At 53.1% G+C, this 20,807-nt stretch overlaps 1 protein-coding gene and 1 non-coding gene across 2 annotated transcripts; both read left to right on the top strand.

Annotated features, from left to right (window-relative positions):
• Positions 1 to 570: 570 nt before the first annotated feature.
• MVP (major vault protein) lies at positions 571 to 20,151 on the top strand. Its single transcript, NM_001035317.2, is given in 15 exon segments — positions 571 to 603; positions 8,434 to 8,566; positions 8,775 to 8,970; positions 10,027 to 10,150; positions 10,263 to 10,394; positions 11,674 to 11,768; positions 12,015 to 12,251; positions 13,943 to 14,224; positions 15,265 to 15,509; positions 15,596 to 15,793; positions 16,738 to 17,124; positions 17,900 to 18,016; positions 18,205 to 18,331; positions 18,969 to 19,157; positions 19,885 to 20,151. Coding segments are annotated over 14 exon segments (2,673 nt in total). The 5' UTR covers positions 571 to 603; positions 8,434 to 8,441; the 3' UTR covers positions 20,104 to 20,151.
• On the top strand, positions 734 to 799 carry MIR2325C (microRNA mir-2325c). The gene has a single exon (NR_031240.1). It is a non-coding gene; the product is annotated as a microRNA mir-2325c (primary transcript).
• Positions 20,152 to 20,807: the final 656 nt, after the last annotated feature.

Here is a 20,807-nt window from a genome sequence, read left to right as displayed (position 1 = left end):
TGAAGCCAAAACCCTTGTGGAGAAGCAGGACTGTACTCACCCCGATTGGGCAATTGAAGGCAGATGGGGTAGAAGTGAACTCAGTCAGCACCTGCCCCCTGCCTCGGGCCTTGGACCCTTCCCAGTGTGCGTCCCAGCTGCCAGCTGGCTGTGGGGCGGGCATTCCCTGCCGCTGAATGAGCCCAGTGCCTTCAGCTGTAGTAGGAGCCACCTTGTTCTTCACTAGTTGTTCAGTCGTGTCTGACTCTTTTGCGACCCCACGGACTGCAGCCCCATGGACAGCCTCCTTTGTCCATGAGATTTCCCAGGCAAGAATACTGGAGTGGGTGCCATTTCCTTCTCCAGGGGATCTTCCTGACCCAGGCAGGGATCAAACCCACATCTCCTGACTTGGTAGGCAAGTTTCTTTACCACTGAATCACCTGGGAAGTCAGAAGCCGCCTAGAGGTGGAGAAAAAAAAAGAAATGAGAACCAGCTGCGAGGGCCCTTTAAATCCCGAGCCCCACCCCTGAGCCTGCCCTGTCGGGAAGTGATCCCCTGGGCTGGGTGCTGGAGTTTCCCCGAACTGAGGAGTCTGTTGCAGCCAAGCCACACTTCTGGATGTAAGTACTTCATAAAGGCCCCAAATCCCCAAACCAGTGAGTGGGACCTTGTGGCCCTCAAGTCCCCCTCCAGCTCTGTTGTGCCTTCTTGGGGCTTCAGCTGGGGCAAGTGGTCCCTGAACCAGAACTAGGGGAAGATGGATGGCGGCTTAGCCTTGGGAGGGTTTGCTTTCCTTGGTTGTTTTTTTTCTTTTTCTGGCTTCTGATGTAAAGGTAGATGAACTTGTCACCTTGCCGATACCCCCAGACCCGAAATCTCAGGCCTTTCTGACCTCCAGCTCCCCCATCGGCAGTAGGGGCAGAGGAAACCTAAGGGATCCATTTAGACTCCCTCCTCGAGTGAGATTGGTCCCTGCCAGATTTATCTTGCCTGTCCCCTTGAGCTCTTAGAATGTAATCTTTTTTCCTCCGTTGACATTCCCCAGCTCTGCAGACGTCGAGGTTTTCCCCTCTGCCCTGCTCAGGGCTGTGCCAGCTGTGGGCCTTACGGATCATTTGAGAAATCATTGGCAGAGTAATCTTAAGGAAGTCTTGATTTCCAGAAGACACAGAGTTTGCTGAGCAAGGCTCTGTTTGGTTTTTGTTTTTGACGGGGTCGGGGACGGGGTGACCAAACTGAAAAGAGGAAGCTCTATTTTGGACCCACTGGCCTGTAATTCTGGGGATCTTAGAAGCACAGAGGGTTGGGGGGGGGAGTAGTAGTAGAAGTAGGTTGTGCCCTCTTTTCTCTGCTCCATATCCGGGTGGGCCCCCCAGATTTTATGAGGAGAAGGGCTGGCAGTCACTAGGGTGCCAACTGACTCCCAGAAGCTTCTGCCTGTCGCCACCCTTGGCACACAGGACACCCAACCTGCCCTGGGGGCGAGGCTTTCTGGGCAGATCAGCTCTCTAAAGCCATGAGCACGTAGGGCAGCCGCCTTGAATGGCTACTCGGGCCTCCTTGTTGGGTGCTGCCTTCCTAGGTTGCAGAGAATACCTTTGAACCGCACTGGCACTATCTCCTAAAGAGTACCCAGCCCCACCTGGGTCCTGAAGTCCTGACTCTAGAATCTACTGACATTTCTGCTTGAGAACCCACACTACTTCCTGGTTTGGCGGCTCTGCAGACACAGTACCTGGGGTGGAATTCTGGCTCCATCCCTTGATCACTGTATGATTCTGAGCAAATTCTTTAACTTCTTTTTTTTGTGTGTGTGAAGTTGCTCAATCATGTCTGACTCGTTATGATCCCGTGGACTGTAGCCTACCAGGCTTCTCCATCTGTAGAATTTTCCAGGCAAGAGCACTGGAGTGAGTTGCCATTTCCTTCTCTAGGGGAATCTTCCTGACCCAGGGATCGAACACAGGTCTCCTGCATTGCAGACAGATGCTTTACCGTCTGAGCCACCATCTCTTGATCACTGTATGATTCTGAGCAAATTCTTTAACTTCTAGGTTCTTAGGAGGATTAAATGAGTTAATTAAAAGCATTTACCACAATACCAGGCCCAAATTAAGTTATTAATGAGTAGGAGCTGTTACAGGGGGAAGTGAGAGGCACTTCCCACAGATAGAAATTCCAGAACCTCGCTCCTGGAAACCTTGTGAAAGAGTTGGTCACTCAGTTGTGTCCAACTCTTCGACCCCTTGGACTGTAGCCAGGCTTCTCTGTCCATGGGATTTCCTGGAATCCTTAGTCCGTGGGTATGGGGTGAGGCCTAGGCATCAAGATGACCAGCTGAGTCCTATGATTGGGCGATTTTAGCAAATGTTGATCTGGACCAGGGGTTCTGAAGCCTGGTTCCTGGCTCACTTCCAATCTAGCTGATCTTTGCTGTCAATGACTGGCATTAATTGTTAACATCTGGGAGTTGTTCTTTAGTTGCTGAGTTGTATCTGACTCTGCAATTCGATGGACACTAGCCCACCAGGCTCCTCTGTCCACAGGATTTCCCAGGCAGGAATACTGGAGTGGATTGCCATTTCCTTCTCCAGGGGATCATCCCGACCCAGGGATGGAACCCAGGTCTCCAGCATTGCAGGCGGATTCCTTACCCCTGAGCCACCAGGGAAGCCCACATCTGGGAGGCAGGATAGAAACAGGATCAGCATCAGCCTGAGCTGGCAGAGCTGTTCTGTCCCCAGAACAAGCTGCTGCTCCCCAAAAGTGGCCCAGCAGGGCCGGAGCTCAGAAGATTTTCCTCGGAAGAAAAATTTCCTAAAAACTTTGCTGCTACTAAAGAAGTGGCTTATGTGAGAGAAATCCTCAAGAATTTCCACTCTAGTCCCCTAAAACAGGAAATAATCTCCCTAAATAGGGAAGCTGTTTGGTAAAAACAACCTCTCTGCAGTCCCTGAGTAATGCGATTCTTGAATTATCTAAACAAAGACTAGAATGTTTAAAATCAGTGAAGGGAAGCTGCAAAGATGAGTTCTGTTTTTGCTTGAGTTTTCTGTGTTTTTTCCTAAACCTACGCTTAATAGAGGGCTTCCGTGGTGGCTCCGTGGTAAAGAATCTACCTTCAAAGCAGGAGATGCAGGTTTGATACCTGGGTCTGGAAGATGCCTTGGAGAAGGAAATGGCTACCCGCTCCATATTCTTGCCAGGAAAATCTCATGGACAGAGGCATCTTGCAGGCAAGAGTTGGGCACGACATAGCAACTAAACAACAAATCCACTACAAACAAAACTTGATAGAGGTGGGGGCAGTGGGTACCAAGGCTGTCTGCACCCTTTCCTCCAACCTCAGGCCTGCCCATGGCTTGGGACCAGGGGACTTGAGCGCTGGCTGGGGGGCTACTTGGACCTGGGGGTGAGGGGCTGGGAAAATACATGAAGCTTTCTGTATTTGAGGAACAGTTTGCCATCTGGATTTATCTTCCTCCTCCTAGCCACCCTTCGTCCATTAGACATAACCCAGTCTTTAACCCCAGGAAGCAGTCAGTTTTATTCCCACTTCAGTCTAGGAGAGTAAGGCTCAGAGGCTAGCAAGTGGCCCAAGATCCTATTAGCAGAGACAGACCTCAGTCCTTTCTGTATATTACAGTCAATGGAAGAGCTTTTATATATAGCAATATTTGGACCCCACCCCTGACCAGTTAAATTGATCTCCAGAGATGGGTGGTTTTAATATCCAGGTGATTCTAATGTACAGTCAGGCAGGGTTGAGAGGCTATTACAGAGCAGAGCTGCTCCATACTTTATGCCCAAATCATTGGGGATCTAGTTCAAGAGCTGACTGATTCAGCAACAGGTCAGGAGAACCCGAGATGCCACGTTATTAACAAGCTTCCAGGTGATGCTGTTGCTCCTGTTCGCTGCAGCCCCATACCTCATGTGGCTGGTCGACCAGGCATCTGCTATTTAAGATTCATGGCCATTCACAACTGACCCTGAAAATTGGACCTGTGATGACTCATTTATTTAATTTTGCTATAGCATGTTTACTCTTGAGCCAAAAGGGGTCAAGAAATTACCTCTTAACTGGAGGATAAAGCCAGTTTCTTCTCACAGGCTGTTTCGTGTTCTGCTAGTGCAACACTTGCCCCTCCCTCCTTTGTCTGTGGGATGCAGCTGGGGGAGACTGGTCTCTGAGACTTTGGGTGAAAGTGACTGGTTCTGGCAGGAGCCTCATGAGACATGAGGGTCAGTGTGATCAGGCCAGTCTGGACATGTACCCAGAGAACAGCCTAGGGCACAGATATCGGAAGCAGACACTGAAAGGAAGTTTCAGTGAATTTAGGGAGCTGGGACCAAACTCGGGGCTTGGGCAGGACTTTCTAAAGTTCAACATAAAATTGTCTTCTGAGGGCCCTGGTATATTGAAAGTAAAATGCTCTAACTGTACACGTCATCTGGCAAACCACAAAAGCCTGTATTTGATACACAAACATGCTGCCCTAGTCAGGTGGTTTCCCTGGATCCCTGAGAGACCCTCTGAGGCTCACGTCTACTTCGGGGATGGCAAGATGGAAAAGGCAAAGTCTGTTTTGTAGGGGGTGGAGTTTTTTAGTGTGTGCATTGGTGGCACTGTGCAGCATGCAGGATCTTAGTTCCCCAACCAGGGATCCACCCGTGCTCCCTGCACTGGGAGCACAGAGGCTTAAGCACTGGACTGCCAGGGAAGTCCTCAAAGCCTGTACTTGGGTGAACTTAGCAGGTGATCTTAGGTGGAAGGCACAGCTTTGGGGCTGAGGAGGTGGTTGACCAGGGAGGTGAGACAGAGTCCCGGTACTGAAACAAGAGTAGTTAACAAGGGCTTGGCCTTGAAACAAGACAGGAACCCAGCCTGATTAGCTTCAAGGATGATTCTCAGCTGAGTCACTGAGCTGGGCGAGGCTCTCGGCCCCCCAACTGGGCCCAACTGGGGTGACAGATGGCGGAGAGGCTTCAGCTGCAGGGCGTGAGGGATCGTCCAAAGGAGCCTTTGGAGGCTGTTCCCAGAGCCTGCTTCCCAGCCTTGTGTGGCCTTCTAGAATTCAAGTCTTGTGGGGCCTCCCAGAGCCCTGCGCTCCCCTCCGCTTGCAGCCCTAGCCCTCCCTTCTCCCCCATCTGGCTTTCTGGCCAGGCTTCCACTGTGCAGAGAACCAGGAAGAGGCTTCCCTAGGCTGTCAGATGCCCCTTGGCTATTCTAGGCCCACAGCTTGGGTGACGCACAAACCTGTCACCTTCCTGATCAGTAAACATGTTTAAAGCGGATATGCTGGGTGGGATAAGGGGCCACCATAGTTCTAGGTCACATCCTCCAACTGGATAGGGAGGCTGGGCCTCAGCTGCAAGCCACACACAGTGCTTCTCAGAGCCAGGCTCTATTCCAAGTGCTTCATAATAAACTCCATTCTCATAGACTTGGGCTGATGCCCTATCCATCCCGAGTTCAAAGTCCAGGACACGGGAATAGGGAGGGCAAGGGACTTGTCTAAGATCACCCATTCATAGTGAGACTTAGAACCAAGATCCAGGCAGTCCTAGCCAGGGGAGGGGGGATGCTTTTGTGGGGCCCTCTCCCAGGGAATGGAAGCACAGCTGAGCAGGATGGGCAGTAGAGAAGAAGGAAAGCAAAGGCCAGGGTAAGAATGGGGAGAGCAGAAAGCCCACACTGGGTTTTTCACACACTACCTGAAATCAACAGAAGAGGGAGCTCTGATGTTAGGAAAGTTAAGGGTAATCAACCTGACAAAAGGGCAACAGAAAAGTATCAAGATCAAATCCCATACAAAGTTGCAAGAAAAAGGAGCAGAGAATCATAGCCCTCAGGATACAGAAAGTGTACCAAGAAAACAGATGAAAACTGTAACCTTTGAAAATGAGGTAAGACATTAGAACATTGGGCTTCCCTGGTGGCTCAGCTGGTAAAGAATCTGCCTGCAATGCAGGGGACCTGGGTTTGATCCCTGGGTTGGGAAGATACCCTGAAGAGAACTACTCCCCACTCCAGTATTGCAGCCTGGAGAATCCCATGGACTGTATAGACCATGGGGTCACAAAGAGTAGGACACGACTGAGCGACTTTCACTTCACCAGGCAAGAGAGTGGCAGATCAGAATTGTAAGTGACCCCTAGCAGTCTGGCTGAATCCGTGCCCCTAGCACTGCACTGCGTGCCACTGGAGAGACACAGGACCAGGTATTCCATCAGGATGAGAATCTAATGGTGCCAACGACTTGTGTGGCCTTGAACGACTCATCCTCCCTACCTAGGACTCAGTCACTTAGAACTACACTGTCGGTCTAATATGGGGATCAACTAGCCACATGTGATTAATTAAAACTTTAGGACACTCTCACCTTCTGAGATGACCCATATTCTGTCTGTGGAGTGTTTCTCTCTAAATAAATCCACTTCTTAAAAAAAACTTGAGTTTCTCAGTCACACTGCCACATTTCAAGAGTTTGGTAGCCACATGCAGTCAGTCCAAAGACCACACTGATTATTTCCATTATTATAGAAAGTTCTGTCAGATGATGCTGAGTTGGAATTTTTTTGGCTGCGCTGGGTCTTCACTGCTGCACCTGGGCTTCCTCTAGTTGTGGTGAGCGGGGGCTACTCATTGTTGTGGAGCACAGGCTCTAGGCACACAGGCTTCAGTAACTGCTGCGCACCGGCTCAGCTGTGGCTCAGTTGCTCCACAGCATGTGGGATCTTCCCTGACCAGGGATTGAATCCATGTGCTCCGAATTGGCAGGCGAATTCTTTACCACTGGATCACCAGGCAAGTCCTGGGAGGTTTTAAACAGGAACCACACAGGTGATGTGGGTGCACTGGCACAGGTGTAAGACAACGGGGAGTGGTGGGGGTTGTGGTTAAGCAGGAAAGCTTGTGACCCATCTAAAGAGCTCAGCAGCTACTTGGCGCTCAGCAGTTTGTCACGTGGGAATGTAGGGCCTGGCTCATTCGTCAAGAGAAGCAGGAATCGGGAATTTATAAAAACTTACAATTTTCTAAACAGAAGAAATTTTTCAGATTGTGTGGATCAAGTAAAACCCTTGGGCCTCACCTTCATCCCATAATTTTGTGGCTCCTGCCTCTGTTTCCTGTGTCAAGCCACTTTCCCTTCCTCTTTCTCACTTCCCATTTCTTTCTCACCCAGGTTGAAAGCTAGATGAATGGTGGAGTAGATGGGTTCCACTCCTTTTTTGGTGGTGGCTTCAACACTTTTGGACTGGGACTTCCCTGGTGGTCCAGTAGTTAAGACTCCTCCCTTCCAGTGCAAGGGGCGCAAGTTTGATCCTTGGTCAGGGAACTAAGATCTTGCATGCTGCACAGTGTGGCCAAAAATATTTTAAGTTGGACCAAAGTCTCAGAGGGCAAGGCTTTGAATTCCCTAGTAAATTTGATTCCTTTTGTGTGATTCCAGGGGACATGGCCAAAGTTCAAGGCATGCTGGAGGGAGGCAGGACTGGGGTTTAGGTAGGCGGTGTGACATTCCTGAACAGGCTGAGCACTGGATGTAACCACCCAGGATTCAGAAGCAGGTAGGGTGGGGGTGGATGGAGTATTCATTTACTCCCTTTCTCCTTCCCACCCACCCCTACCCGTGATGGCAGGGAGTCATGGGTGGCAGCAGACCAGAGAGAAGTGGGAAAGGACTAGACACTTTGGTGTTGCTAATCCGGCATCAGTTCCATCAGGGATCCCTTCCTCGAGGGGTGGCCTATATCTGAACAGTTCATCAGGATTGCCTACCATGCAAATATTCTCAGGATGTGGGCTAATGTTTGCATACAGCTGGGGCCCTCAGGATCCCCTGAAATAAAGGAGCCTGCCCCCTGGAGGATCCAGGGAGCTCCTCAGAGCCTCTGCCCTCTGCACCGTACTGGGGCGGGGAACCCCCACAGCTCCGCCAGAGGCTGACCACCTTTCCCAGCTCGGTGCATTTCTGCCTCCTCCACATTGGGGGTTGAACATCGGGAAAGTTCTGATCTGAAGCCGCCTCCAGGGGAGTTCCCTGGTGGTCCAGTGGTTAGGACTTGGTGCTTTCACTGTCGTGAACCCAGGTTCTATCTCTGGTGGGGGAATTAAGATCCCACAAGCTGCGCTGTGTAGGAAGCTTGAGGGAGGTAAAGTTGGTGGGAATGAGGGAAAAGAGTTGGCAGAAAACTGTGGGCTTCTGTGGTTAACTACATCAAGCATCTCTCAATAGAGATGAGGTCTGGATGGGCTGCCCTGGGTGGGAAGAAAGAAAGAAGTGAGTGGGGGTTGGTAAAGGATGGAATAGCCTGAGCTGAAGGAACAAGGACCCTTTCCCCTATCACCCCAGGCAGTCTTTACGTCAGCCTCATCCCAAGCCCCCCGAACTCACCTTTTGTCTTCTGCCCACCTCTGTGTCACTCTGCTGCCCTGGGCTCAGGAGTCACCATGTCGATGGAAGAGTCCATCATCCGCATCCCGCCATACCACTACATCCACGTGCTAGACCAGAACAGCAATGTGTCCCGCGTGGAGGTCGGGCCAAAGACTTACATCCGGCAGGACAATGAGAGGTGGGTGGCCAGCACTGGGCCGTGGGGACATCTGGGGCCAAGGAGGGCCTGGGAGTCTGGCTGGCATGATGACCCATCTCCTCCTTCCCGTTCCTGAGCAAGACTGGCATTGGTTCGGGTCACAGGAAGCTGTCTCTCCCTTTCGCTGCCTCCTTCGGGACTAGGGACAGGGGTCTGAGTCCTCACACTGCTTCTCGCCCTCCAACAGGATCCTGTTCGCTCCCGTGCGCATGCTGACGGTCCCCCCACGGCACTACTGCATGGTGGCCAACCCGGTGGCCCGGGATGCCCAGGGCACTGTGCTGTTTGATGTCACAGGACAAGTGCGGCTCCGCCACGCGGACCTGGAGATCCGGCTGGCCCAGGATCCCTTCCCCCTGTTCCCAGGGGAGGTGCTAGAGAAGGTACCCGGCTCACCTTCCCTATACCCACTCTCTTGTGTCCTGCCACCTTGACCTAGGGCTCAGCACTGCTTTCTGGAGGGAAAACAAATTGGGGTGGTGGGAGGGGGTGGGGATGGTAGGGGACATTTGCTGGTTCTCACTGGGACAGAATTGACTGGATGCCCCCTCCCTCACCTTCCCCAAATACCCTCTTCCTCTTCACATGCCCATGTCAGACCTTTGAAAGCTGTCGGCCTATCTCGCCACCTAACCTTCCAGGCTCCAGAGCCTGCCCGAAGCTCCTGGCCAGTCTGGCACTCAGTGACTTGTGCCGAGAGTAAGCATTTCATTCCCTCAGACAGTCTCGGCCGCCAGTGGGCCAGATCAGCTGTGGTGGACCAGCTGAGGCCCAGGTGCCTGTGGTCGCTCCACGGGAAGGCATTGCAGGCCTGAAGTACCAGCTGGGCCCTCGTCCGTGTTGCCCTCCGGCCCTGGGTCTGAGAGTGAGGACACCTTCATTTCTGCGACATTTCTTGACCTTCACTTCCCTCAGGAGTCCCCTCTACCAAACAATGCTGCTGCTTCTCTTCTGCACTGGGTCTGGTGACCATGAGGCAACCTTGAAAACAAAGCCTCACACTTCAGATATGCCCGTCAGAGCGGTGTAGACCTTCCCACCTCCTCTTTCCTGAGCGCCCCAGTGCACACTGGGCTGTGAGATATTCACCTACTCAGCTTCCCTGATGTTTCTCCCACAATGCCCAGCAAGCCCTCTACCCAATCTCCCACCTGGATTTCTAGTTCTAAACAGGATCTGAGCACTTCTGCAGAGGAAAGTACTTCCTTGGTCCTCAGCCGTGGCATCAACTCCATCTTAACTCTTAGCTCTGTCAACCCCGTCTCAGCTCTTCAGGCCAGATGGCTCTGGGACCACCCCTATCTTGTACATTCCACTTGGGGTCATCTTTGGGGATGTGGAGAGATTGATGCTGTGGACTCTGACCTTGAGGATCTCAGTTGGCCTCAAGGGGTCACAGCTCTGAATACCCCATGACTCCCCCCTGCTTCCCCTGTTAGGACATCACCCCACTGCAGGTGGTTCTACCCAACACCGCCCTCCATCTTAAGGCGCTACTGGATTTTGAGGATAAGAACGGACAGAAGGTGGTAGCAGGGGATGAGTGGCTATTTGAAGGGCCTGGTGAGTGTTTTTCTATCCGGCCGGGTTTGGGGTCAGAGGCTTCCTGCCTTCTCATTAGGGCCTTGATATCTTCTGACCTTCAAACCCTACCTCCCCCATCTTCCCTTCCCAGGCACATATATCCCCCAGAAGGAGGTGGAAGTCATCGAGATCATTCAGGCCACAGTCATCAAGCAGAACCAGGCCCTGAGGCTGAGGGCTCGCAAGGAATGCTTAGACAGGGATGGCAAGGAGCGGGTGACAGGTGGAGTCTTGAAGTGTTCACAGGGGTAGGGCGGGCTGAGCCTTGACTGGGGGGGTAAGTGGGGGAGGTTGGGGGCTGGCCACCTGTAGCCTGGAGGAAGTGCTTCCCTGGTATCTCTTGTCAGCTGTTGGGGGCTGCCTCATGCTGCTTCCCCCACTAACCAGACCCGGATCCTGTTGACATGGCTTTCCCTTCCTCTGACTCTGTCGTGAGCTGGGTCTGTCTCTAGACCAACAAAGCAGGTGTTTATATTGTTGCTGTGCCTGTGTATGCTCAGTCCTGACTCTTTGCGACCCCAGGGACTGTAGCCCGACAGGCGCCTCAGTCCATGGGATTGTTCCAGGCAAGAATCCTGGAGTGGGTTGCCATTTCCTCCTCTAGGGGATCTTCCCGACCCAGGGATTGAACCCAGGTCTCCTGCACTGCAGGCAGATTCTTTACCTCTTGAACCATTGGTACTTCCTATGTTTATATGCAACTAGCAATTGTTTGACAGACCTGTTGTATTAAACAAAACAAGGTCTTAACAAAGGCTAGGCTTAAGGAGCCAGGTGTGGTTCAAAAGTTTTACTGACCGCAGTTCCCTTAGGTCTTCCTGTAACCCTGAGGCACCACAGCTCCCATTTTCCAAATGACAAAACTGAAGCCTGGGTTTATGGCCAGAAAGAGCCAGGCTGGAACTTGTGCCCAGCACTCTTGCTTCTCTAGTAGGCTGAACGACCTCTAAGCTGTAATGCCGCAGTTCTGCCCACTTTGTGTCAGTCGCCCAGTCATGCCCAACTCTTTGTGACCCCTTGGACTGTAGCCCACCAGGCTCCTCTGTCCATGGAATTCTCCAGGTGAGAACACAGGAGTGGGTAGCCATTCCCTTCTCCAGGGGACCTTCCCGACCCAGGGATGGAACCTGGGTCTCCTGCATTGCAGGTGGATTCTTTACTCTCTGAGCCACCAGGGAAGCCCTTCTGCCCATTTTAGGGGAAGAAGAAAAAAGCTAGTCTCTGGAGCTTAGAGAAGGCCTACAGGGTACTGGCATAGCAACAACTTGGATGCTTGGAAGACCTTTTTTTTTTTTTTTTTTAATCTCTCTGAGGTAGGGGTTGCTTTTCCTCTGGCCTCAAAAAAGGAAAAGAAGGACTTCTGTCAGGCTCTTGAGCCTGGGGGCAATGATCTCAAAGTGGTGTGTGAAGCCCTGCAGGTACCCTTTATCTAGGCTGCGGGAAGGGGCAGTTGGGGAGCAGGCTGGGTGACTTTTGACCTTTGCCTCTCCTCCCCGGCCCAGGAGAAGAATGGCTGGTCCGCTCCGTGGGTGCCTATCTCCCAGCAGTGTTTGAGGAGGTTCTGGATGTGGTGGATGCTGTGATCCTTACGGAAAAGGTCTGTGCTCTGGGGGGCCCTGGGTGGGAGATTCTCGGAGGGGCAGAGAACTGTGGCAGAAAATAAGATCACCTGAGGAGTGTCCTGGGTCACTGGAAAGGGTTTAAGAAACCCTCCTGGGTTGGTAGACACTGGGACTCAGACCTGGAGCATTTAGTGACCAGTGGGGTTCCCAGATCCCCCAAGGAAGTTAGTTGGAGGTGGGTTTACTGAAACCCCCCTGCCCCTTGACATCTTGCTCTCCAGACAGCCCTGCACCTTCGAGCTCGGCAGAACTTCCGAGACGTGAGAGGGGTGACCCGCCGCACTGGGGAGGAGTGGCTGGTGACCGTGCAGGACACGGAGGCCCACGTGCCAGATGTCTATGAGGAGGTGATGGGGGTTGTGTCCGTCACCACCTTGGGCCCCCACAACTACTGTGTGATTCTCGACCCGGTCGGACCAGACGGCAAGAACCAGCTGGGGCAAAAGCTTGTGTTCAAGGTAAGTGCCTGCCCCTCACCCAGAGGGGAATGGCCTGAGGCCCCGTACCCTTGTCCCTTCCCTCCTCCCACCCCAGGTACGTGTTCTAGAAACATCAAGCTGGTTTCGGCTCCGTCTGTGCACACTTGTCTCTCTCTCTTGAGAATACAGTGTCACTGATCTTTCTGGCAATCCCTGACCTCAGGTTACCCACAGTCTCTCCTGGGAGCGCCTCCCTGACCTCCGTGAATACAGACCCAGAAACTCTCATATTTCACATCTCTCTCTTCTGGAAGCTTTGTCATCCTGCATCAGACAAATCTCTTGGTTTGCCCTTCTCCCCATCCTCTACCTCATCCCTTCTGTGAACTATATGTGGGACTACCAGAGCTGGGCAGGCCTCTCCTACGACAGTCATAGATATGTGGGGCTTTGTGAGGTGTATGGTCTCTGTTGTGCTTAGTTCTGCTGTTGTGCCATGAGAGCAGTGTAGATTGCCTTTTTTTTTTTTTTTTTTAAATCAGAGGATAATTGCTTTACAATATTGTGTGGTGTAGACATCTTATAAGTGAACCAGTACTGCTGTGTTCCTGTAACATTTTATTTGCAAAAACAGGAGGCAGAAAGAATAGAAACAAATATCCATCAGTTGATGAATAACTGAAAAATATGGCATATCCATTCAATGGCATGTCAATCAAAAGGATAAGATAGTCTTTCTGGGGTGGCGGACACTCATGTTCTTGAGAGAATTCAAAAAGGTAAAAATCAAAAATGAGGTTCTAATATGTCTTACAACATGGAGAAACTTGAAAGCATTATGCTAGGCAATAGAAGCCAGGCATAAAAAGACCACTGATTGTATGACTCCATTTACATGAAATGTCCAGAGTAGGTAAATCCACATACAGTTGTTGGGGCGGGGATGGGCGGTAACTACTACTGGATATGGGGTTTCTTTTCAGGATGATGATGATCTGGGATTAGGGAGTAGTGTTGTTGGGCAACTCGGGATATTCCAAAGCAACTGAATTGTATACTTTAAATAGGTGTATTTTGTAATATGGGCTTCCCAGGTGGCGCTAGTGGTAAAGAAGCCACCTGCCAGTGCAGGAGATGTAGGAGAAATGGTTTCAGTCCCTGGGCCGGGAAGATCCCGTGGAAAAGGGCATGGCAGCCCACTCCAATATTCTTGCCTAGAGAATTCCATGGACAGAGGAGCCTGGCAGGCTACAGTCCATACAGTTGCAGAGTCAGCCATGACTGAAGCGACTTAGCACATGGGCACATGTTTTATAATAGGTGGGTTATATTGTATTATGTTATATTAAAAAATAGTCAGCAGGCCAGATTTGGTCCAAAGGTCAGAGATGGGAAACTCTGTACTACACCACCCTAAGGGAATAAAATGTGGGAGAAATAAAGCAATAATAGGTTAATTCTTAACTATTGAGCTTGTGAGAACCCAGACCTTGACACTTCACAGAATCTTTCCAGGGCAGGTTTGATCACATCTACAGGGATTTGTGAAGGGTCTCAGTCTAAATAAATGATTTGCTGTATGATGAGGTGGGGAAGGGACTTTGGTGGGGGGGTGCAGGGGCTTCTGTCCTCAACAGAAGTCCACGATCACCCAGGGCTGAGGGAGGTACCATCAGAGGGCTCCACAGTCCTGGGAGGCGACGGCTCCTGACTCCACTTCTCCCTACCAGGGAGAGCAGTCTTTCTTCCTCCAGCCCGGGGAGAAGCTGGAACGAGGCATCCAGAATGTATACGTGCTGTCGGAGCAGCAGGGGCTGCTGCTGAGGGCCCTGCAGCCCCTGGAGGAGGGGGAGGGCAAGGAGAAGGTCTCCCACCAGGCTGGTGACCACTGGCTCATCCGTGGACCCCTGGAGTATGTGCCGCCCGCCAAGGTGGAGGTGGTGGAAGAGCGTCAGGCCATCCCACTGGATGAGAACGAGGGCATCTACGTGCAGGATGTCAAGACCGGAAGGGTAACTGTGGAGGGGTGGGCACTGTCACTGCCAGGTGGGTGTGGTGGCGGCTGGTCTGGGCGAGGGGATGATGCAGATGGGGCAGTGGGCAGTGGAGGTGACAGAAGAGCTCCACAGCGTTGCTGGCAGCATCTGAGCCAGCTGGCTGCAAAAGACCAGGGCGTTTTCTGGAGTTCTTGCCTTCCCTTTGCCTTAAATGGTGGTTGAGTCGTTCAGTCATGTCCGACTCTTGCGACTCCATGGACTGTCGCCCACCATGGCTCCTCTGGCCATGGGATTTCCCAGGCAAGAATACTGGAGCAGGGGATCGTCCCAACCCAGGGCTCGAACCCACATCTCCTGCATGGCAGGTGGATTCGTTACCACTGAGTCGCCAGGGAAGCCCCTGTCTTAGTTAATTTTAAATGTTAGCATTCCTGAGCAAGAAGATGAACCAGATTTGAAGATGGGGACTCAACCCCCAAGGCATCTAGATCTGGCCTCCGGCATAAAGGTCTGACTGGGATGCATAGGATCATACCCTTTTCACATACCCTTTTCCTGGTGGAATCCCTCTTTGTCACCTAAACCTTGATCTTGGTTTGACTGAGGACCACATCTCCAGCCTCTTTTAGGACTCTAACCTACAAGTAGAGTTCAGAATCCCAGGAAATGTTAGTGTGTGAACTATTTCCTAGGGTTGCATCTGTCCCTGGGGTGCCCTCCAAGCTGCCCTATGAAGGAAAATTCAAGAACAATATTGGAACATAACCATATACCAAATTCTTGGCACTAGACATGCAAGATATCATTCATTCCTCACCCCTATCCTCCATTTTGCAGATAAGGAGCTGAGAGACACAGGGTGGTGGGGGCAGTGGGGGCAGATAGCTGCCCAAGATGACCAAGCTCACAGAGTGTGAACTTGAACGCAGCCTCCTTCTGGAGGCCACCTTTAACCAGGATGCTGCCCTGCCTCCTGGATCACTTCCGCTTTAGGGCTGCCAGGTGGGTCTCTTTCCATTTTCCCCTCGCTGGTGACATCCCTCCTTATCTTCCAGGTGCGAGCTGTGATTGGGAGCACCTACATGCTGACCCAGGACGAAGTCCTGTGGGAGAAGGAGCTGCCTCCAGGGGTGGAGGAGCTGCTGAACAAGGGGCAGGATCCTCTGGCCGACAGGGGTGAGAAGGAGACATCCAAGACCCCTAAGCTCTCCACTCCCCGGAATAAGACCCGCGTGGTCAGCTACCGCGTGCCGCACAATGCTGCAGTGCAGGTGTATGACTACCGGGAGAAGAAAGCCCGGTGAGCAGTGGCCTGGGTGGCTGTGCCATCAGGGGGCTGTGGCGGGAGGGTCTCTCCAGGCCTCTGACCCCCGGCTCTCTCTGCAGCGTGGTCTTCGGGCCAGAGCTCGTGTTGCTGGGTCCCGAAGAGCAGTTTACAGTGTTGTCCCTCTCGGCCGGGCGGCCCAAGCGTCCCCACGCCCGCCGCACGCTCTGCCTGCTGCTGGGGCCCGACTTCTTCACCGACGTCATCACCATCGAGACAGCAGACCATGCCAGGCTCCAGCTGCAGCTTGCCTACAACTGGTAAGGGGCCCCAGGGGGGGCACCGTGAGGAGGAGAGATGCCTCCTCAAGTGCTGAGCCCACAATCAGGGCGGAGCACCCAGCTCCATGCTGTGGTCAAGGGGCAAACCCAGGGGTTCATGCAAATGCAGTCTGATTCCGGAGGGGAATGACAGGGAAGATGTGGGCTCTCCTGGAGCAGGATTTGGAGGGACGTGTGTGGAAGACACTCACCAGCTAAACTCCCATTGGGAATTCAGCCAAACAAGGTTTTAAAAAGACTGTGTGTGTGTGTCTATGTGTGTGCTGGGATGATCAGGTGGTCGAGAGCAAGTGCTCTGAGGCCAGCAGGTATACCACTTGCTAGCCACGGGCCGGGCAAGCACTGGGTGCTTTCCACACATTCCCAGGCTGTAAAATAACAGCGTCACCATCAGTCTCATGGGCCTGTGGACAGGATGCTATGAGAACTAGAACAGTGACCCATCTGTAGTTAAAGCTCAAATGGCAGTGATGAGAGGGGAGAGAAAAGTCGGACCCAGAAGCAGTGCTTGACAACTCCCAAGCACACCCTCCTCACCTCTTGGCTGAGTGCCTGGGACATGACAAGAGCAGCTAGCTGGACACTGGCATCTTTGGAGCCACTGCAACCTGACAAACCGAGGGGGCCTGGTCCCGGGAACCATACCACCTGGGTTCAACTTTCTGGCTTGGGAGGACCTGCTGTATGACTTAGAGTCTGTCACTTAACCTCTCTGGACCTCAGTTTCCTTGTCTAAAAAATAAAAATTCTCACCAAATAGGGTGGTTTGAGTGAATGAAATGGGAATGTGTAAGTTTCTTAGGACTTGACCTGATACATAGCAGATGCTAATTAGCATTCTCTGTCATGAGACCCTGCCTAAACCACAGAAGGTGGGTGTCAATGTCCATTTTTGAAGACGAGAAAGTTGTCTTTGCTCACAGGCACTTCGAGCTGAGTGACCGGAAGGACCCCCAAGAGACGGCCAAGCTTTTCTCAGTGCCCGACTTCGTGGGTGACGCCTGCAAGGCCATCGCATCTCGGGTGCGGGGGGCCGTGGCCTCCGTCACCTTTGATGACTTCCATAAGAACTCGGCCCGCATCATTCGCACTGCTGTCTTTGGCTTTGAGACCCAGGAAACCAAGGGGCCTGACACCATGGCCCTGCCCCAGCCCCGGGACCGGGCCGTCTTTCCCCAGAACGGGCTGGTGGTCAGCAGTGTGGATGTGCAGTCGGTGGAGCCCGTGGACCAAAGGACCCGGGACGCCCTGCAGCGCAGCGTCCAGCTGGCCATTGAGATCACCACCAACTCCCAGGAGGCAGCTGCCAAGTGAGTGAGGCCTAGGGGCCTGGCTGACCACGATGCCCACTGTGGGCCCCGCCTCTCACAGGTCCCCGCCTCTTGCCCACTGCCAGGACCCCAGTGACACAGCACCCCCGGTGGTCAGCCTGCTGTCCCCTTACCAGCAGAGAGCCTGGGCCACTGAAAGTGGAATAGATGCTACCTCTGCTTCTGTGGCTTCTCACCTTGCTGGCGCTGGAACCCAGATTCATTTCCGCAGCCTTCCAGGCACTCTGGGGTCCAGCCCTGCTTCCCCCACCTCGCCTTCCTGCCTTCTCCCAGGGCTCATGTGCTCCAGGCCCATAGCTCCTTTCTGCTCCTCAAGGTGGGAACTCGGCTGTGCATTGAAGGCCTTCTGCACTGGCTGCTCCCTCTGCCCGGAGTTGTTCTTCTGCACTTGAGGGCAGGTTCCTCCTCTGGCCTCCAGAGTTCACCTCCTTGGAGAGCCCTTTTCTACCTCTCTACCCCAGCTGAAGCAGCGCCCTCTTTGCCCAGTCATGTTATTGTAGCAACCATTTCTCAAAGAGCTTGTCACTGTCTGAAATCTTGGTTCACTTGTTTTTTCCCCCACTGGAAGGTGAGTCGTGTGAATGCAGGGTCATGGCCATGTGCACTGCACCTAGAACCACCCCTGGTTTACGTAATATCCATGCTGCGTTTTCATTTGCATGTCGAGGGCCTCTCCTCGGCCAGTGCTCCCGGCCCTTGGAGTTCCTATTCTGGCCCCACTCCCAGCGTCTTACCTGTCCCGTCTCCCACCCAGGCACGAGGCTCAGAGACTAGAACAAGAAGCCCGCGGCAGGCTTGAGAGGCAGAAGATCTTAGACCAATCGGAAGCTGAGAAAGCTCGCAGAGAACTCCTGGAGCTGGAGGCTCTGAGGTGGGGTGGAGAACTGGCAGAAAAGATGGCAGAGGGTCTTGGAAGAGCAGCTGATGGGGGGAGTGTGTGTGTGTGTGTGTATGTGTGCGTGTGTGTTCACTCATGCTGCAATAGCACAAGTCAAGGGTAGAGGAGGGCGGGGCTGGGCTTCCTCAGGGGCCTCCCTGACTTCTCTGCGCCACCCTCAGCACCGCGGTGGAGAGCACCGGGACCGCCAAGGCGGAGGCCGAGTCCCGAGCTGAGGCAGCGCGCATCGAGGGAGAAGGCGCTGTGCTCCAGGCCAAGCTCAAGGCAGAGGCTTTGGCCATTGAGACGGTGCGTGGGGGAGATGCCTGTGAAAGGGTGTGGCCTTGGGGTCTGGAAGAGGCCCGGTCTCTGAAGCCACGAGGGACACCAAGCACCCTAACAGAAAGCCCCATTCAAGTGTGTTGGGGTTTGTGGAGTCCTTTGCCCTGTTTCCATTCACCTAATACCTGCTTTGAAGGTAAGGATAATAATTACCCATCCTACAGACAGGCATTCCCATACTGGCCAGCTTTGTGCTAGGTATGTTGTTTTTACAGGCAAGATCTTGAAATTCCATTATGGGTAGGAATTCTCTCCATTTTACAGAGGGAACTGAGTCTTGGATTAAGGAGTTCCCAGGGGTCAAAAGAAGAGGGCAGCAGAGGCTGAGTGGACATGAATTGGAGCAAGCTCCGGGAGATAGTGAAGGACAGGGAAGCCTGGCATGCTGCAGTCCATGGCATCACAAAGAGTCAGACACCACTTTGCGACTGAACATACACAGGGGTCACTAGTTAAAATTGGCATAGCCAGGGTTCACCCCTAACTGATAAGTTTCCTATTCCATCCTTTCCATCCGAGGTCTCTCAGGATATCTGGCTAGGTGACTTGCTAGATACATCTAGGGGCCACCCAATCAAAAGAATGCTGGGTTTTCCCTTTCCAGGAAGCCGAACTTGAGCGAGTAAAGAAAGTACGAGAGCTGGAGCTGCTCTATGCCCGGGCCCAGCTGGAGCTGGAAGTGAGCAAGGCCCAGCAGCTGGCTGAGGTGGAGGTGAAGAAGTTCAAGCAGATGACAGAGGCCCTGGGGCCCAGCACCATCAGAGACATGGCTGTGGCAGGGCCGGAGATGCAGGTGAGAGTGGGGGAGAGAGTTCAGGTGTGGGCGTGTGTGGATGTCTGTGCGTGTGGATGTGTGTCCTGGGACCATGTTGGAACCAGGAAGACAGAGCCAGGGAGGCAAATACTTCTAGAGAGATGTCGGGGACAGAGAGACAAGAGGAGGTGGTGGCTTGGACTCTCCATGTATCCCGTGTTCTGATCCATGTCATTCCAGCATGGGGTCATATCAGGCACTGCACTGGATTCAGTGAGCTCCTGGGAGGGCGGTAAACTGATGGGATGTCAATCCATGACAAGTTGCTTCAAAAGAAGTCAAACAGGGCAATACGGAGAAGGGGGAGGAGAGGCTGCAGGTTAGCTGGGTAAGGGGGCGCCCCTCTGAAGAGGGGATACTCAAGTTCTGCACAGTCGATGAGGGCTTCCAGTAGAGGCTCCAAGGTGTGTTTAAGGAACAGAAAGGTCTGGATGGCTGCCACCTGGCAGGTGAAGGGCGGGGAGTGCAGAGCTCCCGGAGGCAGCAGCCAGAGCTTCAAGGTTCTTGAGGCCTGGGAGAGGATGAAACCTTCAGGCTCCTCTTAATGGTCTTCACTTGTCACTGAATAGTCCTGAGGATGGCTTGGGCAGCAGCTGCCGTGTGAGGGCCGAGAACAGGGTAGCCCCCCTCCCAGACAGGCGGCCGAAGGGACGAGAGAAGGGACTAGGTTCTGACTGCATTTTCACCCGCCTCTTGCTCCTTCTAGGTAAAATTGCTGCAGAGCCTGGGCCTAAAATCCACCCTCATCACCGATGGTTCCACGCCCATCAACCTCTTCAACACAGCCTTGGGTTTGCTGGGGCTCGGGGCTGAGGCCCAGCCCCCAGCCAAGAAGCCCACCGGGGGACCCAGCGTCCAAGAGGGCTTGCTTCCCATCTCCACTGCTGCCCCCCTAACTCTTGGAAACAACCAGGTTGTGCCTTAGCTCTGTACTGCACTGACAAATAAAACCGACACTTCTGGGCATTTAAAACCCTCTTCTGTTACCTTCAGTCTGTTATCACAAGGGAGCTTAATGGTGGTGGGGAAGAGATCCTCTGAAATCTTGATGGTTACTACAGGCCACCCTCATCTTGAAATGGAGAGGAAACTTAAGACAGGGAGAAGACTAACCCAAAGTCAGGCTGATGGGAAGGTGGACCTAAAGTCCCTCTCAGCAGCCAGACTATCCCTTCAACAGTCAGCTCACCTAGGTGCCCGTGGGGGGAGATGATGCCACAGGCGAGAGGATGAAGCCTGTACCTCTTGGGGTGGCTGGGTGGCTTCTGCGCCATCTCTTCTCACTACCATTTCCTCCAGGAGCCCAGTTTGGCCAGGGCGTTCTGGAGTCTTAACCCTCCGTCTGTGGGTGTATCCATCCCAGCTTCCCCACCTCCTGCACTTGGGAGGCTTTATCCGGCGCCACCTGCTGGTCAAACTATGCACCTGCGCATGGCGCTGTGCACCCATCCCTTGTCAGATGGGGGCGTCAGATCTGAGAGGAAGATGGTGCAGTGGGCCTTAGGAACTGGAGCCACCTCCCTGGGCTTCTGATTTGGGTTCTTTGGAGCATCAAGGAAGGGGTGCCCCCTTCTCACCCTCCCCAACGACCGTTAATGAGCCCTTATTTGGGGGAAGGATCCAGATACA

This window comes from Bos taurus, chromosome 25 (assembly GCF_002263795.3).
Source record: "Bos taurus isolate L1 Dominette 01449 registration number 42190680 breed Hereford chromosome 25, ARS-UCD2.0, whole genome shotgun sequence".
Lineage (NCBI taxonomy): Eukaryota > Metazoa > Chordata > Mammalia > Artiodactyla > Bovidae > Bos > Bos taurus.
The sequence above is the reverse complement of the archived record's forward strand: the minus strand, read 5'-3'. Positions and strand labels throughout refer to the sequence as shown.